Source organism: Chanodichthys erythropterus, chromosome 12, assembly GCF_024489055.1.
Source record: "Chanodichthys erythropterus isolate Z2021 chromosome 12, ASM2448905v1, whole genome shotgun sequence".
Taxonomy (NCBI): domain Eukaryota; kingdom Metazoa; phylum Chordata; class Actinopteri; order Cypriniformes; family Xenocyprididae; genus Chanodichthys; species Chanodichthys erythropterus.
In genome coordinates, this window is record NC_090232.1 from 2,054,867 (window position 1) to 2,073,248 (window position 18,382).

Below are 18,382 nucleotides of genomic sequence, written 5' to 3' on the forward strand. Positions count from 1 at the left end.
CAAACCACAACCATCCAATCAATTCCCCACAGACAAAATCAAGCCCCGCCCTACAGTTGACACTCACTCTGAACTCCATGTGATCTCACTGTCCTCCAATCCTGCGTGCTCGTGTCTTTGTAATTGATGATGTAATAGCTGATCGGGACGCCGCCGTGCGAGTCGGGTTTCATGAAGGTGACGGTGGCGAGACGCTGGGAGACAGCGGTGAGCCGTACGGAGTACGGGTTTGACGGGACATCTGCAACACAACACAGTGTAGAACAAATGCTGTTTAACCTGCAGTTTATCTTTATTGTAGATGGTAAAGTGCGTGTGACCGGCAGCGTCATTCATTTTGAGTGAAATAAAGAGGCTGACAGACTTTTGGTCCTGTGATAAAGCATGAATACAGAATAGCATCAGATAAACTGTAGAAACTCAGGATACATCATCATTTGTGCTGCCGTGTTAGTGAGTGACGAGAGATCATCCCTCAACAGGATGCAGTCTGCAGTTCAACTTCCTGTTGAAGAGAAATCACTCTCGGCACTGAACACATTTGTCACTGCAAGAGTGAACTCTCCTATAGACACATTTCTACTGTTTCTGCCATCTTTATATGGTAGTCTACAAAATGAAACTATCGCAGATTAAAATATACATCAAAGCAATGTTTTGCAATGAGACTTTAACCATTAAAATATGCATATGTGCACAATAAACTGCTCAAAAAAATGAAAGGAACACTTTTTAAATCAGAGAATAGCATCAAGTCAGTTGAACTCGTGGGATGTTGATCTGGTCAGTTCAGTAGCAGAGGGGGTTGTTAATCAGTTTCAGCTGCTTTGGTGTTAATGAAATGAACAACAGGTGCACTAGATGGGCAACAATGAGATGACCCCCAAAACAGGAATGGGTTTATAGGTGTAGGCCACTGACATTTTTTTCCCTACTCATCTTTTCTGACTGTTTTTTACTAGTTTTGCATTTGGCTAGAGTCAGTGTCACTGCTGGGAGCATGAGTTGATATCTGGACCCTACAGAAGTTGCACAGGCAGTCCAACTCATCCAAGATGGCACATCAATACGTGCCATTGCCAAAAGGTCTCCCAGCACAGCCTCAAGAGCATGGACGAGATTCCAGGAGACAGGCAGTTACTCTAGGAGAGATGGACAGGGCCGTAGAAGATCCTTAACCCATCAGCAGGACCGGTGTCTGCTCCTTTGTGCAAGGTGGAAGACGATGAGCACTGCTGGAGCCCTGAAAAATGACCTCCAGCAGGCCACTGGTGTGAATGTCTCTGACCAAACAATCAGAAACAGACACGCTGGCCTGACCTGAATCCAATTGAACACCTCTGGGACGTTATGTTTCGGTCCATCTGACAATGCCAGGTTGCACCTCAGACTGTCCAGGAGCACAGTGATGCCCTGGTCCAGATCTGGGAGGAAATACCCCAGGACACTATCCGTCGTCTTATTAGGAGCATGTACAAACTATTGAGTACCATTTTGAGTTGCTGCAATGACATTTCAGCAAAATGGACTAGCCTGCTGCATCGTTTTTCCACTTTGATTTTCAGGGTGTCTTTGAAATCAGTCCTCTGTAGGTTGATCATTTTCATTTCCATCAAATGATGTGGCATCCTTTCGTTCCTAACACATTACCCAGTCCATAACAGTATAGATATCCAGCATGTAGATATCCAGAATGTAAACGAAGATGCTTCTGGCCTTCATTATGAAATGGCCCATAAAATGTCAAAGAAAAAACACACCCACAGCCTTGAGAAACTCCATATCAGACAACAGATGAAAGTAGAGGATCTTCATGAAGACATTGTGTTTCTATACAAGCAAAATTACACTTTTAAAAAAAGGTTTAGGGGTAGGGGTAGTGTAGGGGGATAGAATATACAGTTTGTACAGTATAGAAACCATTACGCCTATGAAGAGTCCCTGTAAACCATATATACAAGTACAATGTGTGTGTGTGTTCAATGAAGTCTGCTCTGAAGTGAACTGCTCCTCTTCATGGTATATTAAGCAGCTCTACAGTAAATGGGGACAGTACTCTGCTATATTAGTGAACTCTCTAGTAAATCACGCGGCACTACAGAAGATTAGCTTCAGTGAAATTAGCAGCGCACAGATGGGATGAACATATTGTTATGGAAAACTTTAAAAAATACATCAATGCTGAGCACATCACTACACGTTGAAATCAAAGGCAAACCAGTTTCTCAGGTTAACATTCTGCCTCGTCTCAAACCAAATCATTTCAAGAACATAATCAGGCTTCATCTGCATCTTAAAAACATCCTTAAAGTCAACATGAAATGCTTGAAAACAGTAAGTAGTAAATACTTGCACAAACGGAAAACAAATCAGGATATGTACAGATTCAAACAAAACTGTAAACATCTTTCAAAGTTCAGGAACATGTATTTAAAATGAAAAACGACTACTCATAAACACACACCTGCCTGTGCTAATATAAACTCCTGGTATCGAGCGCCAATGTTGTTTCTGGCTGTGCAGTTGTAGCGTCCAAAATCCCTGTCGGATACCGGAGTGACCTGTGGATACAGACAAACCAAAGGTGAGGAGAATGAGAAAATGAGTGCAAGAATATTGTGAAACCATGTGAAACTAGAAGTTTGTGTGTACATTTTAACTGGGTTCAACAACATGCTGACCAGCATCTTTAGTTTAACCAGAAAGATTTCCTTGGTCAAACTGCTTCACCAGAAATATCATGACCTGAAACATACTCTTTACACAGCAAAAAATAAATTTCCTACTCAGTATTTCTGTCTTGTTATCCAGTAAACATTCAAAACATTCTTAAATCAAAACACACTTACTTGAGATGCTAAATGACTGAAAATATTAAGCCTTGTTTTCTGAACAATTAATTAAAACTAAGTGAGTTTTTGCTAAAAGAAATATCTGCTAATGGGGTCAGAAAAATAACCTTGTTTTCCCTTTGAATTAACTTATAGTTTTAAGCCTAAACTCAATTCATTTTGATACATTTTTCATAAAACAAGACTTAATATCTTTAGTAATTTTGCTTCTCAAGTAAATGTATCTTGATTTAAGAATGTTTAGATATTTGTGCTGGAAAACAAGGCAGAAATACTGAGGAAGAACATCATTATTTGCAGTGACTAGTAAGTGTCAAATTAAGCCAATTAATTAGCAATTAAGCAGTATAAACCACCTTTTATAGTCAGTTTTATCTTTTAAGTCAACTACACCATAAAAACGTGTAGAAACAGTTTTCACTTAGAAATTGCTAAGTTTTACAATTAACTACAAAGAAATAGTTTGTTATTACAATTTTGAAATAGTATATTCTTGTAAAACACTGTAATAATGTTTTAACAACTTTTTTTTAACAAATTCAGAGGAACAAAAGTATGTGCAATTTAATAAACATGACTAATTAAAGACATTTGTTGATGATTTCAGACAAAATGTTTGGAAAATAAGTACAATCACTTTTAATACTACTTAACTGCTTATTACTTTTGACCAATAGGTGGCGCTGTCCCCAGACTGATGTGGTGTGGTCAGTTTGGGGTGACAATGACATACACACATTTTGGTGTCAATAGGGCAAAGCGTTGCAGAGATACAGCCTTAGATTCAGTTCGGCTTCAAATTTTATCTATCAACACAAAATCCATAAATTTTTGGTCTGATGATGATCTGAGTCTAATTTGATGAAAATTGGTTTAATTATAATAGGTAAAATTTATCATTAGCTATTTGCATTTTTTTTTGTTATAATTTTGACCACAAGGTGGTGCTGTCCCAAAATGTTTTGCGTACCTTCAAGGCATCATGCCAAAGACACATGCCAAATTTCGTAATGACAGGCCAATGCCTTCATAAAATATAGTATCCAAAAATATCCGTTTCTCTGCAAAAGTTATTAGCATAAATGTGAGTGCAAATTTAGACAGTTGGTGGCGCTAGAGGGATTAGGGTAGGGACTCCTAAATTGCTGTGGTTAATGTTCAGACTGTCCTCTATCTATGTGCCAAATTTCACCATTTTCCCACAAGTGGTTCTATGGGCTGCCATAGACTCAAGAGTGGAAGAAGAAGAAAAAGAAAACTAACAGATACACATTCGGTCGCCAATAAAGTACTAAAAGTGCATGACTGTAATGTTACTGAACCTCCAGAAGCGATCGTCCCTCTGCAGTGTGAATGCGAATGTTGCTGGTCCCTTGACTAGAGATGGTAAACCGGTCTCGTCTCCACAGCATCGTCGCTGGAGGGTTGGACCTCACGTCGCAGCTGATGTTCACTGGGTTTCCCTCCCATGAGTAGAAGATGCTTTGATTAGTCTGGAACTTCGGTGCATCTGGAAAAAGAGAAACAGTGATTCAGTACTGGCAGAACCTAAGCTGGTCTTTTCAGATGATCAGCCATCTACAGTGAAAAAAAATCATTTTACAAAGCTGTAAATAAAACAAAAGACTTTTTCAATCTTTCTACTTCAAAATGTCAAATTTAATTCTACGGTACATGTTGTTTCTTTGCATTTAAATGTGACATTTACAAGCAATTTCTGAGTGAAAATGGTTTCCTAGCTTTTTTATTTTCTCTTCCAGTTTTTGGACCAGATTGGACCAGCTAGAAACCATGTAAAACCAGCCATTAGAAGCTTGTTATGGAAGTAAAAATAAAGGCCCGTTCATTTTATATATATATGCATATATTCTGGCCAGAACATGCAACGCTGTTTCTTGAATTTCTTTCCATGTATTTTAATGCACTGTGGATGTTGATGTGAATCAGGTGAAAAGGCCTTTAAAGAAAAGTAATATTGAATGTAACAAAGAAAGACTTTACAGTCTCACTCCATTATGTCAGATGCATCTGCCATAAACCGATGCAAGTCATAAAGATGAAATGCATTTTCTGCAAACCTAAAACTGATCCTGTGCTTCAGTTATAAGCACTCTGGGTGTCCGCATTCATTCAGTGTTATTCCTGTTTTACACCGACTAGAAGGTTTCCATTAGAATGATTGATGCTGGGCTCTCTGTCACATCTAAGGAGCAGAGCAGAGAAGAGCGGCCATTCTAAATAAATGAGTTCATTAGCAGCCCGGTAACGGTTGGCTAGCTCCTGCCACGCTCATTCAGAACGTCCTTTTTCACACGCTGGCCGTGAACCTCCGCGCTAAGCGTATGACATGAAGACACTCCCGCAGCACGATGATGTCAAGGTCATTGTCATGCATTCAGAGACCCGAGGCCTTTCATTACCATCTCACTGCATTTCTTTGACTGTGACAGATAAACACAATAAACACAGTGGCATAAATATGCAATGTTAGCCTAATGAATGAAACAGCGACAAATGAATTTGAAGCAATAAAAGGTTATCTACGAAGGTCACATTTGACAAGGAGTGACCCAAAAAATGGTTTGGCATTTCAGGAGACGGACCTGGAAATTAATATGAATATGAAGAATTAATTACTTGGGAAGAATTCCTTCCATAATTAGCCCCACTGAGGGCCATTTTTGTGTGTGTGTGTAGATGCTCAGAATCATTCTTTTCTTTGAGGCCAATAAAGAAAAAAAATATTCATTAATTTCAAGTGAGGTATAATAATTAATTAAGCAAGAAATATACAGCGCAAGTGCACTGAAAAGGCTACAGCGAAACTGCAAAACAAGGCTTCAAGTGAGAAGATGAGTTGCAACTTTAGCTCAATAGTCACTTTTTTGTGTTGCTATGTGGTTGCTAGGGTGGTCTAGGTGTTTGCTAGTGTAACCACCTCTGAGCAGGACTCGAACCGGCGTCTCCGGCATGGAAGGTGGGTGCGATAACAAGGATGCTAAAGACCACATCCTCCTGTGTCAGTTGTTATCGCCTCTTGAGATCAGGGGAGTGAAATTTACCTGCACAGCTCTTACTAACTGGCCTCTGTTACACTCATCCCCTAAACCTCACTGTCATCTGGGTCACGGCACTAATCTAACCCATCCGGTCCTACTCACCCCGCTCTGAGCGGTACTCAAACCGGTGTCTCTGGCATGGAAGGCAGGGGTGTTAACAAGGATGCTAAAGACCACAGCCTCTAGTGTCAGTCACTAGTGCCTCTTGAGGTCAGGGGAGTGAAGTTTACATGCACAACTCTTACTAGTTAGCCTCAGTTACACTCACCCCCTAAACCTCAGTCCCATCCGGGTCATGGCACCAACGCAACCCATCCAGACCTACTCGCCCCGCTCTGAGCGGTACTCAAACCGGCTTCTCCGGCATGGGAAGCAGGTGCGTTAACAAAGACGCTAAAGACCGCTGCTTTTAGTGTCAGTTGTTAGGGGAGTGTTTTACCTGCACAGCTCTTACTAACTGGCCTTCATTACTCTCATCCCCCTAAACCTCACTCCCATCCGGGTCACGGCACCAATGTAACCCATCTGGTCCTTCTCGCCGTGCTCCGAGCGGTACTCAAACCGCCGTCTCTGGCATGGAAGGCAAGGGTGCTAACAAGGATGCTAAAGACCACAGCCTCCTGCGTCAGTCGTTATCGCCTCTTGAGATCAGGGGAGTGAAATTTACCTGCACAGCTCTTACTAACTGGCCTCCGTTACACTCACTCCCTAAACCTCACTCCCATCTGGGTCACGGCACTAATCTTACCCATCCGGTCCTACTCACCCCGCTCTGAGCGGTACTCAGACCGGCGTCTCTGGCATGGAAGGCAGGGGTGCTAACAAGGACGCTAAAGACCACAGCCTCTAGTGTCAGTCACTAGTGCCTCTTGAGGTCAGGGGAGTGAAGTTTACATGCACAGCTCTTACTAGTTAGCCTCAGTTACACTCACGCCCTAAACCTCAGTCCCATCCGGGTCACGGCACCAACGTAACCCATCTGGTCCTACTTGCCCCGCTCTGAGCGGTACTCAAACCGGCTTCTCCGGCATGGGAAGCGGGTGCGTTAACAAGGACACTAAAGACAGCTGCTTTTAGCGTCAGTCGCTAGGGGTGTGTGGTTTACCTGCACAGCTCTTACTATCTGGCCTTCATTACACTCATCCCCCTAAACTTCACTCCTATCCGGGTCACGGCACCAATGAAACCCATCTGGTCTTACTCGCCCCGCTCTGAGTGGAACTCAAACTGCCGTCTCTGGCATGGAAGGCAGGGGTGCTAACAAGGATGCTAAAGACCACAGCCTCTAGTGCCAGTTATTAGTGCCTCTTGAGGTCAGGGGAGTGAGGTTTACATGCACAGCTCTTACTAGTTGGCCTCAGTTACACTCACCCCCTAAACCTCACTGTCATCCGGGTCACGGCACCAACGTAACCCATCCGGTCCTACCCACCCCGCTCCGAGCGGGACTCAAACTGGCTTCTCCAGCATGGGAAGTGTATGGGCTAACAAGGATGATAAAGACAGCAGCTTCTAGCATCAGCCGCTAGGGGAGTGTGGTTTACTTGCACAGCTCTTACTAACTGGCCTCCGTTACACTCACCCCTTAAACCTCACTCCCATCCGGGTCACGGCACCAATGTAACCCATCTGGTCCTACTGAGCCAGACTCCTACTAACTGGCCAAACTGTTACATTCTGTTTGGTCTCACAAACATTCCTGCATAAATCAACAATGTTTGGTGAAGAAGTTTTTTTTGTGCATGTTACACTCTGGCATGGGACGCGGGCACTAACAAGGATGCTAAAGACCGTAGTCTCTAGTGTCCATCACCAATGTGGCTCTTGTGATCAGGGGAGTGAGGTTTACTCACACAGCCATAGACTGAAAAAAAAATATGGACAATGGGCAAAGAGGCGGGGAGGTGGTTTGAGCTGATGTGACTGGTTGCTGAAACCACGCCCGCCTAGCTTAACGTGACCATGGTAGCAAGCAAAGGAGCTATCTATCTAGATACGATCTAAATTATTAATGAAGATAAGTTTTATCATCAGAATGTTCTAAAGGTTTACTGTCAATCTACGGTGTTTTTTTAAGATATAGATGCTCCAACACCAGTAATTTGTGTTGGGTGTGCAAATAACAACATGGAAAATCAAAATGGGACTTCATACCTTTATAATAGAGATCGCGAGATGAATCGACTTGGGTAAAATATAAATGTCCATTGCAAAACAAAAAACAGTACTTTTTGTCCATGAAATATTGATATATTATCTATTGTTTGCATAACATTTCTTCTGAATGATCTGCTCTCTGTCATCGTTCTTCAAGAAATAATGCAATCTGAGCAGCGTTTATGTTGTAAAACTGTATACGATCGTATCTAACAAACAAATGAGACCATGTCCAAAGTATATTTTTTCAAAATAGTGCAGCAGTTTTAGTTATAATATCAAAGCAGTGCTGTCAGAGTTGTATATCCTCCCGGTATTGTCATTGTAGTAAATCTCACAAACAAAACTTTTAGCCAATGCCACGATCCAACAACGTGTGTTCTGTTTCTTCCGCATGCATGCACATCTACACAGACACATATCAGTCTTGAATATTATGCAGCAAGCCATATTTTATAATTGTATAAAATAATCGAGCACAAATACGACTGAGATGCCAAATTCAGCGGCTGGAATTAGCTGAGGTAAAGTGACGCTCACAGACAGCAGCGGCATCTACCTGTCACTCAAGTGACCACGCCCTTAATTATGCAGAACTTTAAGGCTTAATATAATTTAAAAGAATGAGTTAGAAAAAGATTCACCCCCCTCACAGTTGCCATGAAGGGCAAAAATAGCAGTGTAGACCAAAACCACAATTTGAACCAACTTGTAAACATGTTTTTTTTTCTCTTGTAAACTTGGCCAATTTAACATGGGACTCAATGAGATTCTGCTCTCTTTTGGAGCCTGTCCCTAGCGGCCAGTCGATGAATCGCAGTTTAAGTCACTTCCGTATTGGCTTCATGAGAGACTGGGGGAGGTTGCCGCTTGCACACAGCTCTTACTAGCTGGCCTCCATTCCATTACACTCACCCCCCTAAACCTCACTCCCATCTGGGTCACGGCACCAATATGAGCCCATCCGTTCCTACTCGCTCTGCTCTGAGCAGGACTCGAACCGGCATCTCCGGCAAGGCAGGCAGGCACTAACAAGGACGCTAAAGACCGCAGCCTCTAGCGTCAGGCCTCTGTTACACTAAAGCAGTGCTATAAGGTTGCTACAGTGTTCTAAGCAGTTTCTAGGGAGCTGCTATGTTTGCTATGAACACTTCTATCAGTAATGACTGACACCAAAGCATGCATTTTTTACTGACCTACACATATACATAAGCTCTCACAAACATCCCTGCATATAAATAAACAATACTTGGTGAAAAAGTTTTTTGTGCATCTTACACTCAATATCCAAGAACATGCTCTTCTGATGGCCTCCGATCCTGCTGAGAGCTTCACAGTCGAATCGACCCCAGTCTGAGAGTCGAACGCCGCTGATGGTCAACATGGATTTCCCATGCCGTCCACGCACTTCCACACGGCCGTCCTGACTCTGAACAAACACAAACAAATCAATCCACATTATTGAAACTTTCCCATTTTTTTAATTACAATTTTAGTTTAATTTTACTAATTTAGTTGTGTGTTTTTGCTATTATTATTATTATTATTATTATTAATAATTATTTTTTGGTATTTTTGGCATGTTTTAAACTGGTTTAGATCTTATTTGACCAGATATAGACAGTTTGTTGCTTTAGGGGAATACAGGTCTGACGTTAGACCAGTTTCTACTGGCGTCCCCCAGGGCTTAATTTTAGGACCATTACCAGTCTTTAGTCTTTATTCCTGATTGGGCAATTTTACAAAGTCTAGATGTTAAGTATCAGTTTTCATTGTAAACATGGTCAAAGTGAGGCTGTCTTATTGTTCAATAAATGTATTTCTGAGATAAAATCATGGATAGCTAATAATTTTCATTGTTTAAACGGATAAAAAAAAAGTCACGCTTGCCTCTTCTCATTGATAGATCTGTACTTGAGTTTCAGAAGAAACTAAGGAATCTAGAAGTGATCTTTGATACTTCACTGACATTTGACCCTCATGTACAGAATGTTGTAAAGAGTTATTTTTTTACTCTTAGAGATATTGCAAAATTGTGCCCTATGCTATCCTTCTCAGTTACAGAAAAGTTTATGTTCTCTCACACTGATCGCTGTAATGCACTTCTTACTGGGGTTTCTTAGCATACTCTGCAGCTAGAATTTTAAAGAACCCCTGTGGTGAAAATGAAGTTAATGTTGTTTATATGTCTATGTGGTGGTTTTAATATGCTTTCAGACAAACTATGGGCAAATTCATAAGCTTACATACAAAGCAACAGCGAACTGAAATCGTGTTGATCAGCTAATGTGACCGAACAACAGCAAACAAGTTGTTCTTGTTTACAATGTGAATAAATGTCTGTGGTGCAGCACTTTACAGCTGTAATGTGGTCACGCTATCTGTGCTTGTGGTGAGATACAGGACTTTGAATATAAGGAGATTAGATGGAGCCCGTCCCCCAACGCCCACTTTAATGATCAGTGTTCTTCGCTTTCCCTGAAAAATCAATATGTGTCCACCCTCCGCTTGATGCCTCGGAGTCTAGAGTGCAGTGCAAGCTTCAGTGCCTGACAGTCCTGGAGCGGCTGTGCATCTTATTTGACAGGGGCCGTTATTGCAGCCTAGCAGATCTGAGTGGAAGGCTTCTCTTCCTTCACACTAATGAATGGGATTCATTTCTACACAGGCAGCGAGAGCTGACGCACCTGCTCCTGGTGTTTTCAATGACGCAAAAACATACACATGAAAATACATTCACATGTTTACATTTACTGACAAAAAATATGAATTAGTTTGCCTGTGCTAGAGTGTTGTTTGCAGCTTCTAGGGTGTTATGAGTGAACTTCATTGTGTTGCTATGTGGTTGCTAGGGTGTTCTAGAGCAGTGGTATAGGGTTTCTGCGGTGTTATGAGTGGGGTTTGATGCATTGCTAGTTTCTAGGATGTGGTACAGTAGGTGATGCTATGAGCACTACTACTAGTGATGATTGACTTGGTAAACACCACAGCATGTATTTTTAACCATAATAAATCTTAAATTCACATATGCACAAACACACAACCTGTGAACACAAGCACATGAATATAAACTACTGAAGCTCTTCCTGCATAAAAACAACAAACAATGCATCGTGAAAAAACACCTTTCCGACTGAATGAATGTAATAAACAACTAATGAAAGCAGTTGCCAGAATCAAATTTCTTATTCTGTGGTTTCATGACCTCCAAATACAAATTATTTCGGAGAGCTGGCCTGTAAGCAGATAGCAGAAACTGATCAGTGAGTAAAAACCACAGACACTCTCTCTCTCTGTGTGTGTGTGTATGTGTGTGTGTGTGTGTGTGTGTGTGTCTGACATCATCTCGCCTTGGGCAGATGCTTCCTAACTGTTTGATATGCTACTGAGATCTCTGTGAGACGACAAAACCAGAGCACAGGGAAAAGAGGAGAGGACGACAGAGGAGTGAATTGACAGACAGACAGACAGACAGACAGACAGACAGATAGATAGATAGATAGATAGATAGATAGATAGATGAACAGTCAGATGGATGACAGACGATAGATAGACGGAAGAGAGACAGATGACAGAAAGATAGATAGATAGACAGATAGACAGATAGACAGATAGACAGATAGATAGATAGATAGATAGATAGATAGATAGATAGATAGATAGATAGATAGATAGATAGATAGATAGATAGATAGATAGATAGATAGATAGATAGATAGATAGATAGATAGATAGATAGATAGATAGATAGATAGACAGACGATAGATGGACGGATCGATAGATGAAGCTCAAACTTTGCATGTTCTGGAGGAAAAAATTGTTGCACACTGGATTCATCAATGCAACTCAGTTGATTTCTCATGCGTGACAGACTCCTGCTGTACAGTGTGTGTCAGTCAGCAGCTTCTGAACAGGGTGTTGTTGTGTTGGAGGGAAATGAGTGGAAGCGGGAGGCGTGGCTGACACAGACCACTGAACAGCAGCGATTATCTCCACAACGCTGAACAAGACATTGAAGAGCTGTCATCTACCCGAGTCCTGTAATGATGTAATCATTAGAAATGCGGTCTGTGCTAATGATTATGAAACAGGAAGAGCTACATGATCACTGCACCGCGTCACTGACACCTCCACTGAGCAGGTGACTCCTTTCAGTCCTGGAGTAAATGATGACAGAACTTCAACAAGGTTTTCGGGGTGTTTGTTATTCACCTTATCTCCATCTGTGAACGTCTGTCCATCACTGGCTCTCCTCCATGAGATTTCGGGCAGCGGTTCTCCCTCAGCCGTACAGGAGATCATCGCAGCGCTTCCCTCCACCGCTGTGACGTTCCTCAGCTGAGTGATGTGAGGCTGGACTGGACGGACACACAGAGAGGAAGTTCAGCGAACAGCAGACGTTTCTGTCCTCAGAGTTTATTTTAGAGACTAATTACATCTCAATTTAGACTAAACACAATGTTCAGTGTGACAGAGGACATCACACTTACAGTCTTTAACAGACTCTGATGCTCTTGCTCAGTTTAGAAATAAATAAGAGAACAAAATAGGAAATCATACAAATGACAATTAAGTTTTGTTATTGCATTGTGACATTATTTTCAGCTTAAATAAGCATGCAATAAATATATTTACAATCAATTTAGATCATTAATATTAATTTATACATACATATATACATATATATATATATATATAATGCTCTCAAAATAATTAATAACGACTAATCGCATCTAACAAAACTTTGAATGTATATTATATATATATACATATATATACATATATATATATATATATATGGTAAATATATTTATTGCATACTTATATATTATATATAATTGCGATTAATCACATCTAACAAAAGTTTATATATATATTTATAAATTGTATAAACAATTGTAAATATATTTTTTATATATTTATTATATAAATAAATTATATATTTATTACATTATATTTATATATTTATTATATATTTATGTATTGCATGCTTATATATTATATGTACAGTACAGTGCTGCCAAATTAATTATTAATTAATTGAAATTAATCACATCTCTCAAAAGTTTATGTATACATATAAATTAATATTAATTATATAACAAATTGTAAATATATTTATTGCATGCATATTATATATATACAGTACAGTCCAAAAGTTTGGAACCACTAAGATTTTTAAAGTTTTTAAAAGAAGTTTCGTCTGCTCACCAAGGCTACATTTATTTAATTAAAAATACAGTAAAAAACAGTAATATTGTGAAATATTATTACAATTTAAAATAACTGTGTACTATTTAAATATATTTGACAAAGTAATTTTTTCCTGTGATCAAAGCTGAATTTTCAGCATCATTACTCCAGTCTTCAGTATCACATGATCCTTCAGAAATCATTCTAATATGCTGATTTGCTGCTCAATAAACATTTCTGATTATTTTCAATGTTGAAAACAGTTGTGTACTTTTTTTCAGGATTCCTTGATGAATAGAAAGTTCAAAAGAACAGCATTTATCTGAAATACAAAGCTTCTGTAGCATTATACACTACCGTTCAAAAGTGTGGGGTCAGTAAGAATTTTTATTTTTATTTTTTTGAAAAGAAATTAAAGAAATTAATACTTTTATTCAGCAAGGATGCATTAAATCAATCAAAAGTGGCAGTAAAGACATTTATAATGTTACAAAAGATTAGATTTCAGATAAACACTGTTCTTTTGAACTTTCTATTCATCAAATAATCCTGAAAAAAAAATATTGTACACAAATATTTTGTACAATTGTACACATTAAATGTTTCTTGAGCAGCAGATCAGCATATTAGAATGATTTCTGAAGGATCATGTGACACTGAAGACTGGAGTAATGATGCTGAAAATTCAGCTTTGATCACAGGAATAAATTACTTTGTGAAATATATTCAAATAGAAAACAGTTATTTTAATTTTAATAATATTTCACAATATTACTGTTTTTACTGTATTTTTAATTAAATAAATTTAGCCTTGGTGAGCAGACGAAACTTCTTTTAAAAACATTAGTGGTTCCAAACTTATAATAAATATATATATATATATTATATATATATATATATATATATATATATATATAAAACACTTAATATTTACATTATATATATATATATATATATATATATATATATATATATATATATATATATATATATATATATATATATATATATATATATATATATATATATTATATATATATATATATATATATATATAATAACACTTAATATTTACAATTTATTTGTTTTACGTCTCTTTTTTCCTACTGATATCTGTATTAGAAATGAGAGAATTAGAGATGAGAGAACTGAACATGAAGTCTAAAGACATTTGGTGGCATAAATCTTCTTAAAGAACTGATAAAATGTAAAAAAGTTGTACCTTGAAAGTCACTTTGGATAAAAGTGTCTGTCATGTGCGTTAATGTTAATGTAAATGTAAATGTAATGAAGCAGCCATATCACCCTGTAGCCCACTGAAGCTAAGCAGGGCTGAGTCTGGTCAGTACCTGGATGGGAGACCTCCTGGGAAAACCAGGTAGCTGCTGGAAGAGGTGTTAGTGAGGCCAGCAGGGGGTGCTCACCCTGTGGTCTGTGTGGGTCCTAACGCCCCAGTATAGTGATGAGGACACTGTACTGAAACAAGCACCGTCCTTCGGATGAGATGTTAAACCGAGGTCCTGACTCTCTGTGGTCATTAAAAATCCCATGGCACTTCTCGTAAAGAGTAGGGGTGTAACCCCGGTGTCCTGGCCAAATTCCCTCCATAGGCCCATACCAATCACGGCCTCCTAATAATCCCCATCCATTGAAATGGCTCTTTCACTCTCTCTCCTCTCCACCTTCAGCTGGTGTGTGGTGAGCGCACTGGCGCCGTTGTCCTGTGGCTGCCGTCGCATCATCCAAGTGGATGCTGCACACTGGTGGTGGATGAGGGGAGACCCCTGATATGATTGGAAAGCGCTTTGGGTGTACAGTAGTACATATGAAAGCGCTATATAAATGCCTCATTCATTCATTCATTCATTCATTCATTCATGATCACGAAAATTACTTAATAAAATAATAAAAATCTTTTTTTTTTGCCTGAAATGTGACCTGGAGATTCATCCATATATCCGTCTACGAAAATACTTGTGCTTGTGCTGCGATGTTCACATCAGCGAGGTCTTGATTTATGCTGAACTCACAGATATACCCTGTTAGAAGTGCAGTGTGTGTGTGTGTGTGTGTGTGTGTCACAGATAAGCTGCTCTATGTGTCTTACTTTCAGTCGAGGGCAAACAACCCCATGGTGAGTTTCATGCATAACAGGCGTTCCTGCTCTGTTTAAGTGCACTGGAGAGAATGAATGAAACCCAACAGAAACAGCTCTTCACAGTGTGGGCCTTTGAACAACGTCTGCAGAGATCAAGGAGTTATTTGTAGTGGGAGACGCAGCCAAAACACCCAGAGGCGGCGGAGAGTGAGCGTGAGCTACACACACACACACACACACACACACACACACACACACACACACTTTCTAGCAAAGACAAACAGATAGTTGTAGAGTCTGGAAACACCTCAGGAAGTGTCAATGTTGTTTTGCTGACGAAAACTACAAGAATCGGTTTGTAAAATGACCAAACCAACATGCTGCTGCAGGTTAAAATTACTTTCAACCAAGCGTTTTTTTGAATGCTCATTCCCATACGTTGTGATGAATGATGTATTTTCTGCAGCACTCGATCTCTGTATTGCTCAGCAAAACACATAACCGTGAAACTCTTTCAGTGGCTGTAAACTGCAGCTGTTGACTGTGAGCTGATGCTCCCCTGAGAGCCGGAGACACGCACAGACGACACGCGACACGCTGTAAACACAACGACTGTAGTGACATCGAGGTCAGCAGACATTACGCTCGCAGAAAACACCAGAGATTTAACTCATGAACACTTCAGACCTGTGAAACTCACTTTCATTACGGTCATTGTGAAGAGATGTTAGGATTAAACTCTATTTACTCCAGAGCTTATCAAATATAATTACAAATAATCATATTTAAATATGAACAATAAATATTCAGGGTCTGAAAACAAATGTTTGATAAGTAATAATAAATAAACACTAATACACATTTATTTATCCAATTAAATATATTAACATTTATATTTAATATAATTACAATGATTATACTATATACTTATAAATTAGATCAAATAATTTCATATATTTCAGTATTTATAAACTGTATTGTTGGATTTCAGCTGTCAGACAGCCAATTTTTGCTTTATATATATTTTTATTTTCACTATTATTGCTGATCGGTGGGTTCCCTAAATGTTAAAATATATATTATATTAATATCATATATATATAATCAATATTTATAAACTGTATTTCAGAATTTTTGTGGAAAGATGGTCAATATTTGATTTATCTATATTTTTATTTTTACAGTTATTGCTTATCAGTGGGTTCCCTAAATATTTATAAATAAAAAAAAATAAATATTTATAAATATTTCAATATTTATAATCTGTATTGATGAATTTCTGTCAACAGATGGCCAATATTTGCTTTATCTATATTTTTATTTTCATAATTATTGCTTATCAGTGGGTTCCCTAAATATTTATAAATAAAAGAAATAAATATTTATAAATATTTTAATATTAATAAACAGTATTTCTGAATTTCCGTGGAAAGATGGTCAATATTTGCTTAATCTATATTTTTTTTTTCACTATTATTGTTGATCGGAGGGTTCCCTAACTATTTATAAATTAAAAAATTTTTTTTTATAAATATTTCAATATTTATAATCTGTATTGATGAATTTCTTTCAAAAGATGCTCAATATTTGCTTTATCTATATTTTTATTTTCACAATTATTGCTGATCGGAGGGTTCCCTAACTATTTATAAAAAAAAAATAAAAAAAAATAATAAATATTTCAATATTTATAATCTGTATTGATGAATTTCTGTCAACAGATGGCCAATATTTGCTTTATCTATATTTTTATTTTCATTATTATTGTTGATCGGAGGGTTCCCTTAATACATAGAAATAAAAAATAAATATGTATAAATATTTCAACTATATATTTAGACTGTATTGCTGAATTTCTGTCAAGAGCTACAAATGTCACAAAGTCACAGCTGTGTTGCCGCTCCATGTTCTGCACAACAAAACTCCCACCCAATAAGAGCGTCATATAAATGTGCCTTCTGAAGAGCAAGCGTCTCCGGCTCTTGGATCTTGATGGCGGAGAATAAATCTCCATATATTTCCATGCAAAAGACAGGAGGTCCAATCAAAATAATCAGTTTCTGAATATGCACAGCAGCTTCATGAAAAAATAAATTGAATCCGGGTCCTATAAAGAAGCTGCTGGAGTTTTGTCAGGATAATTGAACAGTCTTTCATTTCCCTGTTTGAAACAGCGGCACATTTACTGTGCTGCTGGCCTCATATTTGCGGCGCATCGCTTCATTTTCTTCAAGAGAATTTGAGTGGAAAGCAACTAAATGGAAAAAGAAAAGAAGAACCGTCTGTGCTGCTGCCTTCCTCTGTCACACTGAGACAACACAACAACAAACACCTTACAAAAGACTCAAGACGTGTCTGTCGAAGATGAATATTTCCTCACCGAACACTTTGAGGAACAGCTGACCCTCGGTGCTCCCGGCCTTGTTGCTGGAGCGGCAGGTGTACGGCCCTCCGTCCCCTTGACGGATGTTTTTAACGGTCAGCGTGCTTTTGCCTCCGTCCATAGTGTTCAACACATACTGCTCGGATCGCTCGATCACGTGACCCTTCCTGAGGAGAGAAAGATGATGAGATGATTAACTGTATTAAGTCTTTTTGTCTCTACAGGTTGTCATGCTCAAATGTTGATTATTTTCCTCATTGTTGCAGCTCCTCTCTTTCCAGTCTGTCAGTATCACTCTGTTTAGTCTCTATGAAGCCCCTCCTTCTGAAAGCACAATGTGCTCTGATTGGTCGGCTGGAGCAGTGTGTTGTGATTGGTGTTTGGGAAATGCCCCGCCCCTTACCATAACCACCAGTTTCAACACACTACTAACTAACTCAACCAAGCCCCGCCCCTTTATTCTGCTAATTAATTATTTAAATGAGGAATATACACACAACAGTGTTTTCTGAGTTTAAGCTACAGAAAGTGCAGAGACCAAAAAATAGTAACTATGAAGATTCGTGTAACAAACAATCTAATCTCAATAACAAGGCCACAATTAAGGGAAGTGAACGCAGGCCTCTGTGCTACAAGACG

At 38.9% G+C, this 18,382-nt stretch overlaps 1 protein-coding gene across 1 annotated transcript in view; it reads right to left on the bottom strand.

Annotated features, from left to right (window-relative positions):
• zgc:152904 (uncharacterized protein LOC767777 homolog) overlaps positions 1 to 18,382 on the bottom strand; it is a 60,633-nt gene that overhangs the window by 17,007 nt on the left and 25,244 nt on the right. Inside the window, exons 8-13 of the mRNA XM_067402601.1 lie at positions 17,741 to 17,910; positions 12,282 to 12,427; positions 9,347 to 9,497; positions 4,175 to 4,362; positions 2,465 to 2,561; positions 68 to 241 (exon numbers count right to left, since the gene is read on the bottom strand). Of these exons, the coding sequence (XP_067258702.1) occupies positions 68 to 241; positions 2,465 to 2,561; positions 4,175 to 4,362; positions 9,347 to 9,497; positions 12,282 to 12,427; positions 17,741 to 17,910 (926 nt within the window). The remainder of the gene's footprint in view (positions 1 to 67; positions 242 to 2,464; positions 2,562 to 4,174; positions 4,363 to 9,346; positions 9,498 to 12,281; positions 12,428 to 17,740; positions 17,911 to 18,382) is intronic.